At 38.6% G+C, this 19,237-nt stretch overlaps 1 protein-coding gene across 1 annotated transcript in view; it reads left to right on the forward strand.

The window, feature by feature from the left end:
• Positions 1–19,237, forward strand: part of OXCT1 (3-oxoacid CoA-transferase 1) — a 135,968-nt gene that overhangs the window by 21,812 nt on the left and 94,919 nt on the right. Inside the window, exon 7 of the mRNA XM_082622362.1 lies at positions 1,189–1,249. Coding sequence (XP_082478488.1) covers positions 1,189–1,249 — 61 coding nt within the window. The remainder of the gene's footprint in view (positions 1–1,188; positions 1,250–19,237) is intronic.

A 19,237-nucleotide genomic window follows, 5' to 3' on the forward strand; every position in this document is an offset into this window, starting at 1 on the left:
ATGAAATTGTATATTAGCAAATGGAAATGAATTATTTAAAGTATTTCCATGAGTTTATCCTGTGCTTTATTGTGTGTTATCTAAAGACTGCACAAAGGCTATTCTGAGTACAGACCTTATGTCTGTAGTTTCTGCTCAGTAGCCATTGAGCTTTGATGTGAAATGAGAGTGCTTGTCGCCAGTGGTCAGGTGGCCTAGATTCTTAAGATACTGACTTCTAGGCTGACCTTCACGTTTAGTGGGACAACTGGTACAGAGGTCTGTCTAGGCCATTGTTAGAGTGGGCAGGCTCTGCATGCCTGCACCTCAGGCCACTCTGCCCTTGGAGCTTTTGATGTTGGATGTCTGGTGGAATCCAACACGGTAACTTCTCAGAGTACACAAGGATTCCTCTCCTGAGGACACACCTATCCTTGAATCCAAGTGAAAGAAACATTGGTGGCACAAAGAGCTGTTAAGACATAGCTGTGAATTATTTCTCTTTACCAAAGAACTTTCCCTATCAATTTACACTCTCAGAAACAAAAATACATTAAAATTTTTATGATTAGAGGAAGTGCATTAATTTAGGAACTTGGGAATTCAGAACCATCAGCAAAATTGGCCGCTTCTTAAAATTTTACACCTCAGGGTCTGATGGGGGGAGGGGGTTGTAGCTTTAAAAATTTCATTAGGAGTTGGTTCTCCACATTGATCTTTAGGACTCACAAATCACCCATGAATGTTTCAGTTAATTTCAGCAATAGGTTTCTCTTTAATAGGAGTATAATTACTATACCTTCTCATATAAAGCACTTGCTACTTTTCTTAATATTTTAACAAGAGCAACTTTAGTGAAATATTTAACTATAAAACAAAATGGCATCTCAGGTAAAAGACTTAGAGAAATTAGTTTTAGAGTAGATTTATTAATATCCATTTTATTTTTCTGTGTATAACTATGTTGAATATGAAAAATATTCCCTCTTTCTCTTAACCCCGTAAAAAGCTATATAATTGAATGAAGTGACCATCATATTGTTTTTGTTTATAAAATAGCTATAGAACTTATCAAAAATATGATACACTCTTTTAAAAAGATTCACAAAGTCTTGGTTTACAGAAATTCTTTTAATCTATAATTAAAGCTGAGAGAGACACTTCTTATTTTTGCCATTCTTTCTCCACTTCCTTATTCCTCTAATGTAGGAAAAGTGCAAGGAATTTCAACTTGCCGATGTGTAAAGCTGCAGAAACCACAGTGGTGGAGGTAAGAGAAGAGGTTATTTCTGATTTCCTGTTGTTAATTTTCAAAGTTGATGTTATGTGTTAGTTCAAGAAAAAGTACAACGGTTCATTTTTTTCATGAAGGAGGGCAAACAATAACCACTTTTTCATTTTGGATGTTGAAGGATTCTGTTTAAATATGTCATAGTTGAAGTTTTGCTGGAACATGAGCTTTCTGGTTAGCTACGGTCTCACTAGAACACTTTGTTTGGGAATCAAGCTATTAGGCTGACCAGCTCATAAAAGTCTTGGTACTTGAGTAAAGTGGACCTTCTTGGGTGAAGTCTCCAGATGAAATTTTTTTTTCACTTTTTTCTTTTTTTAATTTAATTTTTTTATACAATAGGTACTTTTTAGTTATCTATTTTATACATATTAGTGTATATATGTCAATCCCAATCTCCCAATTCATTCCCCCTGCTTTCCGCCCTTGGTGTCCATACGTTTGTTCTCTACATCTGGGTCTCTATTTTTGCCTGGCAAACCGGTTCATTTGTACCATTTTTCTAGATTCCACATATATGCGTTAATATATGATATTTGTTTTTCTCTTTCTGGCTTACTTCACTCTGTATGACAGTCTCTAGGTCCATCCACTCTCTACAAATGACCCAATTTTGTTCCTTTCTATGGCTGAGTAATATTCTATTGTAAATATGTAACACATCTTCTTTATCCATTCTTCTGTCAATGGGCATTTAGGTTGCTTCCATGACCTGGCTATTGTAAATAGTGCTGCAATGAACATTGGGGGTGAATCTGTCTTTTTGAATTATGGTTTTCTCTGGGTATATGCCCAGTAGTGGGATTGCTGGGTCATAAGGTAATTCTATTTTTAGTTTTTTAAGGAACCTCCATACTGTTCTCCAAGGTGGCTGTATCAATTGACATTCCCACCAACAGTGTAAGAGGGTTCCCTTTTCTCCACACCCTCTCCAGCATTTGTTGTTCGTAGATTTTCTGATGATGGCCATTCTGACCGGTGTGAGGTGACACCTCATTGCAGTTTTGATTTGCATTTCTCTTATAATTAGTGATTTTAACAAGCTTTTTGTATGCCTCTTGGCCATCTGTATGTCTTCTTTGGAGAAATGTCTATTTAGGTTTTCTGCCCATTTTTGGATTGGATTGTTTGGTTTTTTAATATTGAGCTGCATGAGCTGTTTATATATTTTGGAGATTAATCCTTTGTCCATTGTTTCTTTTGCAAATATTTTCTCCCATTCTGAGGGTTGTCTTTTTGTCTTGTTTATAGTTTCCTTTGCTGTGAAAAAGCTTTTAAGTTTCATTAGGTCCCATTTGTTTATTTTTGTTTTTATTTCCATTACTCTAGGAGGTGGGTCAAAAAAGATATTGCTGTATTTTATGTCAGAGTGTTCTATGTTATCCTCTAAGAGCTTTACAGTGTCTGGTCTTACATTTAGGTCTCTAATCCATTTTGAGTTTATTTTTGCATATGGTTTTAGGGAGTGATCTAATCTCATTCTTTTACATGTGGCTGTCTGGTTTTCCCAGCACCACTTACTGAAGAGACTGTCTTTTCTCCATGTATATCCTTGCCTCCTTTGTCATAGATTAGTTGACCATAGGTGCGTGGGTTTATCTCTGGGCTTTCTATCCTGTTCTATTGATCTATATTTCTCTTTTTGTGCCAGTACCATATTGTCTTGATTACTGTAGCTTTGTAGTATAGTCTGAAGTCAGGGAGTCTGATTCCTCCAGCTCTGTTTTTTCCCCTCAAGTTTGCTTTGTCTATTCTGGGTCTTTTGTGTCTCCATACAAATTTTAAGATTTTTTTGTTCTAGTTCTGTAAAAAATGCCATTGGTAATTTGATAGGGATTGCATTGAATCTGTAGATTGCTTTGGGTAGTATAGCCATTTTCACAATATTGATTCTTCCAATCCAAGAACATGGTATATCTCTCCATCTGTTTGTATTGTCTTTGATTTCTTTCATCAGTGTCTTATAGTTTTCTGAGTACAGGTTTTTTACCTCCTTAGGTAGGTTTATTCTTAGGTATTTTGTTCTTTTTGTTGTAATGGTGAATGGTATTGTTTCCTTAATTTCTCTTTCTGATCTTTCGTTGTTAGTGTATAGGACTGCAAGAGATTTCTGTGCATTAATTTTTTTTTTTTTTTTTTTGCGTTACGTGGGCCTCTCACTGTTGTGGCCTCTCCCGTTGCGGAGCACAGGCTCCGGACGCTCAGGCTCAGCGGCCATGGCTCACGGGCCCAGCCGCTCCGTGGCATGTGGGATCTTCCCGGACCGGGGCACGAACCCGTGTCCCCTGCATCGGCAGGCGGACTCTCAACCACTGCGCCACCAGGGAAGCCCTTGTGCATTAATTTTGTATCCTGCAACTTCACCAGCTTCATTGATTAGCTCTAGTAGTTTTCTGGTGGCATCTTTAGGATTATCTATGTATAATATCGTGTCATTTGCAAACCATGACAGTTGTACTTCTTCTTTTCCAAGTTGTATTCCTTTTATTTGTTTTTCTTCTCTGATTGCCATGGCTAGGACTTCCAAAACTATGTTGAATAATAGCAGTGACAGTGGACATCCTTGTCTTGTTCCTGATCTTAGAGGAAATGCTTTCAGTTTTTCACCATTGAGAATGATGTTTGCTGTGGGTTTGTCATATATGGCCTTCATTATATTGAGGTAGTTTTCCCTCTGTGCCCACTCTCTGGAGAGCTTTTATCATAAATGGATGTTGAATTTGTCAAAAGGTTTTTCTGTATCTATTGAGATGATCATATGGTTCTTATTCTTCAATTTGTTAGTATGGTGTATCACATTGATTGATTTGCATATATTGAAGAATCCTTGCATCTCTGGGATAAGTCCCACTTGATCATGGTGTATGACCCTTTTAATGTGTTGTCAGATTCTGTTTGCTAGTATTTTGAGGATTTTTGCATCTATATTCATCAGTGATATTGGTTTGTAATTTTCTTTTTTTCTAGTATCTTTGTCTGGTTTTGGTATCAGGGTGATGGTGGCCTTGTAGAGTCAGTTTTGGAGTGTTCCTTCCTCTGCTATATTTTGGAAGAGTTTGAGAAGGATGGGTGTTAGCCCTTCTCTAAATGTTTGATAGAATTCACCTGTGAAGCCATCTGGTCCTGGACTTCTGTTTGTTGTAAGATTTTTAATCACAGTTTCAATTTTATTACTTGTGATTGGTCTGTTCATATTTTCTATTTCTTCCTGGTTCAGTCTTGGAAGGTTATACCTTTCTAAGAATCTGTCCATTTCTTCCAGGTCGTCCATTTAATTGGCAAAGTGTTGCTTATAGTAGTCTCTTAGGATGCTTTGTATTTCTGCAGTGTCCGTTGTAACTTTTCCTTTTTCATTTCTAATTTTATTAATTTGCGTCCTCTCCCTCTTTTTCTGGTTGAGTCTGGCTAAAGGTTTATCAATTTTATTTATCTTCCCAGAGAACCAGCTTTTAGTTTTATTGATCTTTGCTATTCTTTTCTTTGTACCTATTTCTTTTATTTCTGCTCTGATCTTTATGATTTCTTTCCTTCTACTAACTTTGGGTTTTGTTTGTTCTTCTTTCTCTAGTTACTTGTAAGGTTTGATGGTTTATTTGAGATGTTTGTTGTTTCTTGAGGTAGGCTTGTATTACTATATACTTCCCTCTTAGAACTGCTTTTGCTGCATCCCATAGGGTTTGGATCGTCGTGTTTTCATTGTCAATTGTCTCTAGGTATTTTTTATTTCCTCTTTGATTTCTTCAGTGATCTCTTGGTTATTTAGTAACGTATTTTTTAGCCTCCATGTGTTTGTGCTATTTACATTTTTCCCCTGTAACTTATTTCCAATCTCATAGCGTTGTGATTGGAAAAGATGCTTGATATGATTTCAGTTTTCTTAAATTTACCGAGGCTTTATTTGTGACCCAAGATGTGATCGATCTATCCTGGAGAATGTTCCATGTGCACTTGAGAAGAAAGTGTAATCTGCTGTTTTTGGATGGAATGTCCTATAAATATCAATTAAATCTATCTGGTCTACTGTGTCATTGAAAGCTTGTGTTTCCTTATTAATTTTCTGTTTGGATGTTCTGTCCATTGGTGTAAGTGAGGTGTTAAAGTCCCCCGCTATTGTGTTACTGTCGATTTCCTCTTTTATAGCTGTTAGCAGTTGCCTTATGTATTGAGGTGCTCCTATGTTGGGTGCATATATATTTATAATTGTTATATCTTCTCCTTGGATTGATCCCCTGATCATTTTGTAGTGTCCTTGATTGTCTCTTGTAACATTCTTTATTTTAAAGTCTATTTTATCTGATATGAGTATTGCTACTCCAGCTTTCTTTTGATTTCCATTTGCATGGAATATCTTTTTCCATCCCCTCACTTTGAGTCTGTATGTGTCCCTAGGTCTGAAGTGGGTCTCTTGTAGACAGCATATGTATGGGTCTTGTTTTTGTTTCCATTCAGTGAGCCTGTGTCTTTTGTTGGAGCATTTAATCCATTCACGTTTAAGGTAATTATTGATATGTATGTTTCTATTACCATTTTCTTAATTGTTATGCATTTGTTTTTGTAGGTCCTTTTCTTCTCTTGTGTTTCCCACTTAGAGAAGTTCCTTTAGCATTTGTTGTAGAGCTAGTTATGTTGTGCTGAATTCTGTTAGCTTTTGCTTGTCTGTAAAGCTTTTGATTTCTCCATTGAATTTGAATGAGATCCTCACTGGGTAGAGTGATCATGTTTGTAGGTTCTTCCCTTTCATCACTTTAAATATATCGTGCCACTCCCTTCTGGCTTGTAGAGTTTCTGCTGAGAAATCAGCTCTTAAACTTATGGGAGTTTCCTTGTATGTTATTTGTCGTTTTTCCCTTGTTTTTAATAATTTTTCTTTGTCTTTAATTTTTCTCAATTTTATTACTATGTCTTGATGTTTCTCCTTGGGTTTATCCTGCCTGGGACTCTCCGGGTTTCCTGGACTTGGGTGGCTACTTCCTTCCCATGTTAGGGAAGTTTTCGACTCTAATCTCTTCAAATATTTTCTCAGGTCCTCTCTTTCTCTTCCCCTTCTGGGATCCCTATAACGCAAATGTTGGTGCAGTTAATGTTGTCCTAGAGGTCTCTTAGGCTGACTTCATTTCTTTTCATTCTTTTTTCTTTATTCTGTTCTGCAGTAGTGAATTCCACCATTCTGTCTTCCAGGTCACTTATCCATTCTTCTGCCACAGTTATTCTGTTATTGATTCCTTCTAGTGTATTTTTCATTTCAGTTATTGTATTGTTCATCTCTGTTTGTTTGTTCTTTAATTCTTCTAGGTCTCTGTGAAACATTTCTTGCATCTTCTCGATCTTTGCCTCCATTCTTTTTCTGAGGTCCTGGATTAATTTCATTCTCACTATTCTGAATTCTTTTTCTGGAAGGTTGCTTATCTCCTTTAGGTGTTTTTAGGTGTTTTTTCTGGGGTTTTATCTTGTTCCTTCATCTGATACATAGTCCTCTGCCTTTTCATTTTGTCTATCTTTCTGTGAATGTCGTTTTTGTTCCACAGGCTGCAGGATTGTAGTTCTTCTTGTTTCTGCTGTCTGCCCTCTGGTAGATGATGCTATCTAAAAGGCTTGTGCAAGCTTCCTGATAGGAGGGACTGGTGGTGGGTAGAGCTGGGTGTTGCTCTGGTGGACAGAGCTCAGTAAAACTCTAATCCACTTGTCTGCTGATGGGTGGGGCTGACTTTCCTACCTGTTTGTTTTTTGGCCTGAGGCAACCCAGCACTGTCGCCTAGAGGCTGTTTGGTGGGGCTAATGGTGGACTCTGGAAGGGCTCATGCCAAGGAGTACTTCCCAGAACTTCTGCTGCCAGTGTCCTTGTCCCAGCGGTGAGCCACAGCTGCCCCCGCCCCGCCCCCCGCTCCTGCAGGAGACCCTCCAACACTAGCAGATAGGTCTGGTTCAATCTCCTATGGGATAACTGCTCCTTCCCCCTGGGTCCTGATGCACACACTACTTTGTATGTGCCCTCCAGAAGTGGAGTCTGTGTTTCCCCCAGTCCTGTCGAAGTCCTGCAGTCAAATCCCACTAGCCTTCAAAGTTTGATTCTCTAGGAATTCCTCCTCCCGTTGCTCAACCCCCAGGCTGGGAAGCCTGATGTGGGGCTCAGAACCTTCACTCTAGTGGGTGGACTTCTGTGGTATAATTGTTCTCCTGTTTGTCTCCAGATGAATTCTTGTATACAGAATCCTAGGAAAATAGTAAGTTGTATTAGGAGAAGTTCCTTATCTCACTGTTAGATACTGGTGTTACCTTAAGGAAGAAGGAGGCTAGTACAGCTCATTGCTTTGATGTGGTTCTCTTTGGAACAGTTGAATTAAGGCACTAACTGACTCTCCTTTGGACATCTCAGGGTTTGGGAGAGACTAGAATAATTTTAGAACCTTCCCAGGGTTCAAGCTCTGGGACAGAAATAGGTGCTTATACCAAAATCTTGCCATTTTGTTTATACATATTTGAACCTGAAAGGAGACTTCAGAATGATTCATTTAGGCTTTGAGGATCACTTTGGAACCACATTTTCTTGGGCGTTTGAGATAGCTTTCCCATGGGAGGGCTTTATAGGAACCCATCCTGCGATCTGGGAATGAGAATATATGTTCTTGATTTTTCTTGTGATGCTAGTATTCTACCTGGCATTTTTCCATTCCTCCATATGCTTGCCCAAGATGGTATTTCATGGAGGCAGTGCTGCCATATGTTTGAAATAATCAAATGTTAGAGTTCTGTTTCTCTCTTGGAAAGTGATGTATATTATTATTATTATTATTATTTTTAGTAGATAGCCCTAGTTTGGCTTCGTTTTTTTGTTTGTTTTCTTCCTCTTTTATGGAAGTATAGTTAATTTACAATGTTTGAAGTTTATTATTTTTAAAGTGCTGGGGCATGTGGTACTTTCAACACTGGCACGGTGGTTTCTTTTGCAACGGCTTCAGTATATTTTCTGCATTTAAAATGGATAATGTGTTTTACTCTCTCTGTGCGATCTTTTTTTTTTTAATAGGATCATCTTAATGACCTGTCCATTGCACACATCTGTAACAGTACTGAAAAAAAGCCTATAGCGTAGCTTAAAATAATTGATAGTTTAACTCTCTCTTGATTGTATGTACTTCTGTAAAACTGCCACAAACCAATATTTTTTCTCTGAGTACCATGGGACAGTATGAATTGTCCTGGGTGAATTTCTTTTTTTCCTTCTTTTTTAATCTGGTTCTTTTCAGCCAATCTTATCTCTTCCAAAAGCAGGAAGTGACTCTCTACTGTCTGAGAATTAATGTCGATATTAGGAAAGAGAGGTTCTCTGTCGGCATAAGGGAAGGGGAGATAAAATCCTTTAGTTGATCCCGCAAATATGATAAAAGCTGCCCTTCCTGTGTCCTAGAACAGACATCTCTGATTCACAGCATTCTGTCCTGTTAGACACAGACTCACATTAGGATCCCTTTCAATATAGTGCTGCTGATGGCCACTCCCAATAGATTATACCCGCACTGTCCAACTGGTAGCCACCAGCCACATGTGACTTTTAAAATTTAAATTAATTAAAATTAGATAAGGTAGAAATTCAGTTTCTCTTCAGTAACTACATATGCTAGTGACTATTGCGTTGATCAACATAGATAATGAATATTGTCATCACTGGAGAAAGTTTGATTGGACAGAGCCTAATTGGAAGGATCAAGATGAAATATAATTTGTCATTCTAGTTTAGAAATATAAGCAAAACAGCCATTTAGACAAGAAAATATTGTAAGCCTGATCCCTCTGCATGCTCATAGTAGACGAGGTCCACATGCCTTTAGGTTGAATTGTAAGAACTTGTGCTCTTGGATGTAGAAGGTAATTTGGAATTGGGGATGATGAATAGATTGGGTGTCTTCTCATAACAAAAAATCTATCTGGACTGTGAGTTTTGTATTATTCTTAGTCTAGTGACTACCCTGGACCTCCAGCTCCTCTTCTGTGCTATGTTTCGTGCACTCTTTTACCTGCGTTGGCCTTTAGGACTCTGTAATTCTTTTCCTGTAGCCCCATCCTACTTTATTGTACAGTGGTCCTAGTGAGATGGATGATTATGAGCTGGTTTAACAGGAGTCTTCAGAGATCTTAAATTACCTGCGTATTTTCCTGCCTGTTAAATATTAACAATAATAATAGTTACTATTAATCAAGCATTTATTATGTGTTAGTCACTGCTGTATTCTTCATGGTTATTGTTAATATTTTTAATGTTAACAATAGTCTTATGAGGTAGGAATCATTATTATCCTTGTTTTACAGATAAGGACTTAAAAGCACAGAGAGGATAGGTTATATACCTGATGTCACACAGCTAGATGGAGCTAGGATAGAACCACAGAATGACTGATTCCGGGGTGTCTGCACTTTTCCAATATTTTATGAAATATTCTCAAATCATCATCAATGAATGGTGTTTCAAAATCTTGAAAGGTATTGAATCTCTGGACATAGTCCCTTTCAATGCTAACTATTAGAATCAAGCAGATTGGGAGTTTCTGGCCAATGTATTCGTCTACCCCCAGCTTTCCTTGCCAGTTATTCCAATTATGGTCTTTTTGCCTCCTGCACCATCTACCTCCAAGAGGACTTTGAGAAAAACCATCCTGTGATCAGTAGCCCTGTGGATTCATTCAGTCTTCCTCTTGGATTCTGTTCATTCTGTTGTGTCACCTCTCTGAACTGTGCAGCTTTTCACAAACTTCCCTGAACGTGGTGATTGAATGTCTATTCTTGTACTGCAGTATCTTAAGCCGTGGGAGCTTTAACAATGACTACACCCTACATTTCAGACAAAGCCTTTTTTTTTTTAGAACTCTTAGCTCACCTCCTTTCTCTTATAGATGAGGACATGGAGGACTTTTCAGTAGCAGGATCTGGGTTAGAGCCTGTCTCCTAAAGCACCACTCCACTCCCTGGTGCTGCATCTTTTCAGCCTTTCTCCCTGGTTACCCCCTATAACTTGAGCTTTATGGGAGGTAAGAGAGGGGTAGAACTATAAATATCTAAAATATTAATGATAATTCCCTCAGATATCTTAAAGTTTTTTTGCACGTAGAAGCAGGGTGGCAGGGGACTTCCCTGGTGACACAGTGGTTAAGAATCCTCCTGCCAATGCAGGGGAAATGGGTTCAAGCCCTGGTTCAGGAAGATCCCACATGCCGCGGAGTAACTAAGCCTGTGCACCACAACTACTGAGCCTGTGCTCTAGAGCCCGCGAGCCACAACTACTGAGTCCATGTGACACAACTACTGAAGCCCACGCGCTTAGAGGCTATGCTCTGCAACAAGAGAAGCCACCGCAATGAGAAGCCTGCGCACTGCAATGAAGAGTAGCCCCCGCTCACCGCAAGTAGAGAAAGCCTGTGCACAGCAACAAAGACACAATGCAGCCAAAAAAAAAAAAAAATAAATAAATAAATAAATAAATAATAAAGAAGCAGGGTGGCAAAGGAACATAAAGCTGTCTCTTGCTTTTTTGGTTTATAATTTCTCCTCCAATTGACAAGAGGTAAACCAGTATATTTATCTTGAATTGAAGAGAATGCCAAATTGGCCCTTGACGTGAATTATTTCTGGTTTCTCTAAAAGTGGGATATTGCTCCTTTTTGGAAAAATTTTGCCTTTCAAATGTGTTCTAAACAAACTTATGAGTTGTGGAAAACCAATTATGTCTGTTTTCTCCTTTAACAAAACCGATATGAATATTGCATTTGCATTCTTAAAACCTGCAGCCATTTGCATGTTTCACAACAAAATTGTGACATAGTGAAGGCTGGCTGTCTCTTTCCCCGTCTCTTAAGGAACTGGGGCTAGTTACTTGGGGAAAATAGTACAAGTGGGTGCACATATGGCAAACATGCCAGAAAGATATTTCTCTTTTTAGGACAGACAGTGTTATTTCTGGACCTCCTCTTTGAGTGGGTGGAATCTTCCCTGATAAACTTCACAAGTTTAAGTGCAAGACCAGCCAGGGAACAACTCTTGGCATTACGTTCCATGTGTATGAGTAACAGCAGTACTGTGGAACTCATTTGGCTTTTGTAGGGGTCTGTTAACCCTTCAACTTCCCACGAGCCCCTCAGCCAATATCCTGGGTGCATATCCAATCAGGCTGTGTTTCTCTGGGAAGTTACCTGTCTTTACATTTTTTTTTTTAAAGCAACTTACAATAGAAAACTCAGGGGGAGGGGTGGGAGTGCTTCACTCAGGAGCCTGTTGATGCTTTGCCTCCTGCAAGGAACCTGGCATGCCCGTGCTGTCAGGGAAGGTCATCTGACTCAGCCACTGAAGGCTATTGAGGTTACCTGTGAACAAAATAACCCAGCTAGTTTCTTCAGGTGTGTGCCCTGGCTGGTGTTGGAAGAGGGCAGGGTTTATGCAAGGCCTCTTCAGCTATTTTGGCTAATTTCAGCTTTTAGTTAAGACAAACACATTCATTACCATGACTTCAATAAAGTTATTTTTATTATATTTATATTATGGCATATTTATATATTTGCTTATGAAAAAATTGTTCATATTACATGATATTTGATGCATACAGGTATTGTATACATGTAGCCTTTGTGGGTTATAAAGCACAATAATAAATTGAACACCTACGAACCCACCTAGGGTAAGGATTAGTGGATTGCTTATTCTCAGTTTCGTCTGCCTGCCTTTCCTGCAGAGAGAGCCGCTGTCAGGAATATTGTGGTTATCAGTCCCTTAAAAATAATTCTAAGTCATAAGGTATGGACCTATGGAAAATTATTTTCCAAAAACATCCTAAGACTTTTTGTTTAGAAGAGCCAAGCTTTGGGACCTGTGACTTCTGCGTTCTGTACTAGTGCCTGGCACATGCCATGTCTCCAAAGGAGGTTAACTAGAGGAAAAGATTAGGGGTACATCTGCCATCCTGCCAAGAAGATATGTGTTGTTCCTGATTGGTAGATGAGGAAAGGTGAAAATAGCAGTGTAAATGGTATTACAAATTTTGTTTTTAATGTTTATTATGAAGGCTAATGGACATACACAACAGTAAACAGAAGAGTGTAATGAACCCATCTGAGCTCGTCCTCTAGCTCCAATGACTGTCAGCCCACGATCACTCCTGCCCCATCTTCATCCCCATCTCCTGCCTCCTCTTGTAGTATTTTGAAATAATCACCAGATATTGTATCCCTCATGAGCTTACTTTATAATGCTCAAGACTGACAATAGGTGCAATAAATAAGTAAAATATATATTATATTAGATATTGATAAATATTAAGGAGATGAAACAAAGCATGAAAAGGGACATGAAATGTCAGGAGAAGAAAGATAAATTTTGTTTTTGCCTTTGCTTTTTTTTTGTCCGCACTGCATGGCTTGTGGGATCTTAGTTAGCTGACCAGGGATTGAACCCGGGCCCTCGGCAGTGGGACTGTGGAGTCCTAACCCCTGGACCACCAGGGAGTTCCCCAAAGTGGAAGTTTGAATGGGTTGGTCAGTAACAGAAGGCCCCACTGAGATGACAGTTGAGTAGAGGCTTCCAGGAGGTGAGGAAGCTGGGCGGTGTGAAGAGGAGCAGATGGAGCCTCCCTGGTGGACTTTGCGACTGGGGATGACACACTCCCCTTTCTTCCGTCTGAGGTGGTGGGCCGAGGACTCTCATATGAGGGTAGCTGTCTTGAGAATCATGGCAGTATCTTCTTCCTAGGCTGTGTGAAGTGTGATTTCTGTTTTTAGTTCATTTGTAATAGTTTGCAAGATGACTAGGCCCAAATATGACTTTAAAACTCTGAGATGAATGGAGAATGTGAATTTGAGATTGGAGCCTCCTGACTTTTGTGACTCTCTGGCCCTGTTTGGAGAACTTTGTGTTGACAACACCTCATGAATTATCTTTGTAGAAGAAGTCAAACTGGTGATTAGTTCACTTTACACTAGGATGCGGGAATACAGTAGATTTTAACCATTCGACCTAATGACTTCAATGGATCCTGTGAACATTTAATCTCCACCAAGCAGGCCCAATTAGTGTATCGATGTTTTAGAGACTGGTTATCTTCCGTCCTGCTTCAGGAAAAATGAAACTGCCTAAGGGATAAACATAATTCCTTTCCTCTTAAGTTTCTTTTATTCTTAATCTTAAGATTGCTAATGCCTTTTGATATTACAGAGAAGCTCATAATTTTTCCAAGAGACGGTAAAAAGAAAAAAGAAATAGGTCTAAACAGGAAAAAATTACAGGTTCCATCCACCCAAGAGAAACACATGTAACCATGTTGAGAAACTTCATTAGACAGATGCAATGTCAAGCACACACATGCATACACAGGTGACCACTGCTCCATGCCTGTATGGAATTTATGTCCACGCACAAATTGCTGATTGACTTGGAGACATGATATTTATGAACTTGGCTGAAATGTCAAATTTGACATTCACTGTGTGAAGCATAATATAGTAAATGCCCTTCACTGCACTTTAGTATTTACCTGGTAATGCTCTCTACTTCTCTTCCTTAGAGAGAAGATAAGGACAGCAAGAACCTGTTTAATCCTAATCCTCTTTACTTCATTCACACAGGCCAGTTGGGTTGAACACTCAACACAAGTTCTTTAAAAACACAGGCAGGTAAGAGAGCTATTTGATACAATACAAACAGAAGGAACACCCTCTTCCCACTAACCCCCCATGAAACCTGGGACCTCATGATCCTAAGGCATAATACGGTCACCTTCCCAAGTGTTAACTTTGGGGATGATGTGGTGAGCTATGGATGTCATTTACAATGATTGATTTTTAAGTCTTAAATTATATAATGTCCTTAATTTACATTTTTTTCTTTTTTCATTTTTCAGTTATAGGATTTTATTAATGCTTTTAGATTTCATTTTTTAAAAAGTGATTGCTATACCACTCTGAAAGAGATGTCTATAAATTCTTCATGCTACAAATTCAGCCAGATGTACATTGCTTTGACAGATGATAATATCCTTATACAACTAAACTAAATGAAGTGATTGACTCTACTTATTTTGAAGTATTAAAATATTTAAAGACAATTCATTCATTTCCTTGAATTTTCATAAAATGCAATACTGATTTGAGAATATTTCAATGCTAATGAAGGTGTATTTAGTGAAGATTTAGTTGAATATTTTGACAAAATAACCTTCTCAGTAATAGAATCACTATTCTGTTATTATTTGCTGTTTCTACCAAGGAAGCAGTAAATATAAAAAACATGAACTTGGTAAATGCCAGGTATTAACTTCACTGCATAATTTTTTGTGTGTGTACTCTTATAGATTAATAATTCTTAGCCTAATGACCATTTACATCCAGAAGAATAGCAGAATAGAAGTATGGTTTGTTGATGGTAAAAGTTAAATCAAGTGCTAATCCTGACTTTTTATTTCTTGTTGCTTGGTAACAGTGCAGCAACTCTGTAAGAGAGTTCCTTTATCTCAGCTACAATGGACTTCATTGCATTGTGGGGTAGCAATACCAACTGCAGCAAGTCATTTGTATGCCATTATCCTTCCAGAATTTTGTTGCTTTTTTTTTTTTTTTTTTCGGTACGCGGGCCCTCTCACTGCTGTGGCCTCTCCCGTTGCGGGGCTCACGGGCCCAGCCGCTCTGCGGCATGCGGGATCCTCCCGGACCGGGGCACAAACCCACGTCCCCTGCATCAGCAGGTGGACTCCCAACCACTGCGCCACCAGGGAAGCCCTGTTGCTATTTTTTATTGTTAGTGCAGAGTTCCTAAAAGAAAGTCATTTTAATAATACATCCTCCTTTTTTGATGGATTGGTGAATTTTATTCTAGCTATTTTTGGCTTTTCGGCTTTGTGTCTATGATTTCTGAGGTTTCACAAATTTGTGTTTTATCAGTCTGTACAGTATTAACCTAGGCTTTTGAATTTCATTGTAAATATGTACATTCTGAGTGATGCTTCATTAGTTCTTAATGAACATCTTTTATCCTTGACCACCTAAGAGGGGAGAAAAAAATATCTGGGCAGAATTTTTCTTTCATAAAAATAGGACATATACCTCATCCTTCTCTAATATAGAGAATTCCTAGTTTTAGAACCTGCTTTAGGAAAAGGAAGCCTATTGAACCAGTGTGATTTGTTTTAAGCGAAAGGCTGATTCTTGTTGCGTATACTATATATGTTCTATATGCTGTTAGTTCACAATTATTATTTAAAACAAAGGTTGATAAACTATAGCCCGTGGTCTGTTTTTGTATTGTCTAAGAGCTAAGGAATTTTTATATATTTAAAGGATTGTTTAAAAAAAAAAAAGCAATATGTGACAGAGACAGTATGCAGCCTATAAAGCCTGAAATATTATCTGGCCCTTTGCAGATAAAAGCTTGCAGACCCTTGATTTATGGCGTAGTTTCCATTTCTATAGTCTGAATATATTAAATGTCACTAAGTATTATTTTTTAAAGGACCAGTGAACTTAAGTAGAACTGAAATAAAATAATGATAACTGGTTTGAAGAGAATCAATGAAAAAATTAAATTGACTAATATGAATCTGTGTAGAAGTAGTGAAATGATTGTGCAGTTTGGTGGGCCTGTTTTGGGGGCAGCTATGAAGAAAGGAAGATTACATGTAGCAACTTGTTTATCTTGCCACAGTTTTTACAATTTCTTTACTAACTCAATGCCTTTGTCAATAAATCTGACTTTAATAAAATTGTGTAGTGAGAGATTCACTTTATTAGAAGCATTTTGCTTTTTCCTGCCCATTAGACTTTATGTCATACTTGAGGCCAGTTTCTTACTTATAATGTCTGTATCCTGGGGTGATGAGGTGAGGACTTCTCCAACTTGACCTGAGTCTGGCACTCAGCTGCAGCTCCTGCTGTCTGGCAGAGTTTCCAGGAGCTACAGAAATGGTCCAGAGTTGGAGTCATCCTGTGTCCCTGGGTTTTCATCTCCTCTGGAGCTGTGTCCCCCACATCCTGGAGAGAGGGCAGGAGAAGAATTGTGGACAGACTTTGGGCAAGGTGAGGCTCATTTTCTCAGCCTTCCAAACCAGGGCTTTTAGCTTCCTATTTTCTTTTTAGTCAGAAATGTGTTTGTAAGAGTTATCTGGCTATTTCTTATTTATTGGTAAGGTAAAGCCTGAAATCAGGAAGTTAACCAGGGCAGCCATGTGTTTTTTAATCTGGCATCAGTCTTCTTAAGCAATAGAAAAGGCTCCAGTCAGCCAAAATGTATTCTAGTGATGAGAGATAAAAGTCAATTTTTTACTTATTTATTTTTGCTGTGCTGTGCGCCTTATGGGATTTTATTATAGTTCCCCGACCAGGGATTGAACCTGGGGCCCTGGCAGTGAGAGTGCCAAGTCCTAACCACTGGACCACCGGAGAATTCCCAAAAGTCAATTATTTTAGCTAGACTCACTTAACTCCTCTTTCTTGTAAGCAAAGGCCCAGAAAACCCCATGCTTGAGCACCATTTCTGTATTAGTAGGCATTTTATATTACTTTATATTTGTAATGCTTTATGTTTTCAAAGTGCTTTTACATATATTATCTCATTTGATCCTCTTAATCACCAAGTGAGGTAGGAGGATAAGCAGTTTTCTTATAATATTACAAATGAGGAAACTGAGAAACAGATACGTTTCTGGGAATAGATCACTGGGAAGTTGAATGGCTTAATGAAAAGGACATTTGAAAGATTTGGCTTAAGTCCTGACTTTCCATGTTTCCTCTGCCACTGTCCTGCCATGACAGTACTGAAGCTTTATTTCTGAGACACTGAACATTTCTGAAAATGTCGGCATAGCTAAGTGGGCTTTTATGGGAGCTTTCACCTTATTTTAAGTGCAAATGGAAAGGGTCATGATTTTAGGTGTTGTATGTAGAATGGATTTTTATGGAGCTGTGAAGGGAGACAGGGTAGCTGATGAGGAGACCAATGCAACGGTCCAGGCAAGAGGTGATGGTGGCTTGGACTTGAATGGTGGAGTGGAAGTGGGGAGAGGTGGTGGAATTGAGATATACAGTATCTTGGAAGAGGAATCTTATCAGACTTGCTGATGCCTTGGATATGGAATGCTGGGGTAGAGGAAAGGCAGAGAGTAAAATGATTCCCACCTGACTTGAGCAATGGTGTGACACCTACCAAGCTGAGGAAGCCTGGGAACAGCTTTTGGAAGGAGGAGTAACAAGAGCCCTGGCAGAATTGATTAGCTTTTTTAGGCATTCAAGTGGTGATATAGGTGAAGATGGACATGTATGTGTTATGCTCAGAGGAGAGGTCTAGAAGGGAGTTATACAATTGGGAATAATCCACATATATTTGATAAGTAGAGTCATGGAATAGAAAAGAACACTTAGCGAAAAAAACCTGGGACTAAGCTCTAGGAGTCTCAGTATATTTCTTTCTTTTTTTTTTCTTTCATTTTGTGAACAATATCTGAGATTAAGAATCACATCTTTATTTACAATAGCCAGGACATGGAAGCAACCTAAGTGTCCATCGACAGATGAATGGATAAAGAAGATGTGGCACATATATACAATGGAATATTACTCAGCCATAAAAAGACATGAAACTGAATTATTTGTAGTGAGGTGGATGGACCTAGAGTCTGTCATACAGAGTGAAGTAAGTTAGGAAGAGAAAAACAAATACCATATGCTAACACATATATATGGAATCTAAAAAAAAAAAGGTCATGAAGAACCTAGTGGTAAGATGGTAATAAAGACACAGACCTACTAGAGAATGGACTTGAGGATATGGGGAGGGGGAAGGGTAAGCTGGGACAAAGTGAGAGAGTGGCGTGGATATATATACACTACCAAATGTAAACTAGATGGCTAGTGGGAAGCAGCCGCATAGCACAGGGAGATCAGCTTGGTGCTTTGTGACCACCTAGAGGGGTGGGATAGGGAGGGTGGGAGGGAGACACAAGAGGGAGGAGGTATGGGAATATATGTGTACATATAGCTGATTCCCTTTGTTATACAGCAGCAACTAACACAACATTGTAAAGCAATTATACTCCAATAAAGATATTAAAAAATAAAACAAAATAAAAAAAGAAATAGAAAAAAAACCCAATCACATCTTTGCCTCCCACTGGCACTGTGACCTTGGACAAATAAGTACTTTAGAATCCCAGCTTCTTTATAGCATCTCCTGTCTATTTGCCTATTTCACGGGTCTATTTTGAGCGTCAGTGGGTTAGGGCATTGGTGTGTTTTCTAAAGCTCTGAAGTGCTATGTTCTTAGCTTGATCCCTCCTGCTGCTTTGATTAATGAACCTCAGGTGACTGTCCTCACTGGCCCAGTGACAGTGACTATAGGACCACCCCGTGGGTTGCAGCTGGCAAGGCACATCCTCCCTATCCTTTCCCTGTCATCCAGAGTTCTTGAGAAGTAGGGGAATTAAAATTCCATAATACCACCGACTTCTAAAATCTCAGGACATTATCAAAAAACTAATCTAGATTGATTTTTAAATATATTGTTAGCTTTAATCAGCAGTAAATTCATCAAAATCAACCTAAATATGTTGATCCCCTACATTGAGCAAATGCAGTGATGACTTTTAAGGTGAGCATTATGGACCCCTTATAGAAAGGAAGGTTCTTATAAAGCTGTCATTTCATTAGCTTATGAAATGACAGATTTATAAGTTGCATGCAGTCAAAAATTGATGGCCACTCTCTGCTGTCATATTTTAAATGGAGGATTAGCCAATGACCTATTTATCTCTTTTTGTACTTTGGTGCAAAAGATTCAGATATTCTGGTTTGGGATGAAAACTAACCTTTGTTCCCTGATGAAACATGCTTGTACTGAATATCCACCTTGAATTCTTTTCATTGAAAGTAACATTTATTGTTTTAGGGGGCGTAAGAGAAATGAAATGAATAAAGAGGGCCTCAGATATTCATTGATGCTTCATGTTCA

Source organism: Mesoplodon mirus (genome assembly GCF_964341445.2).
Source record: "Mesoplodon mirus genome assembly, chromosome: 5".
NCBI lineage: Eukaryota > Metazoa > Chordata > Mammalia > Artiodactyla > Ziphiidae > Mesoplodon > Mesoplodon mirus.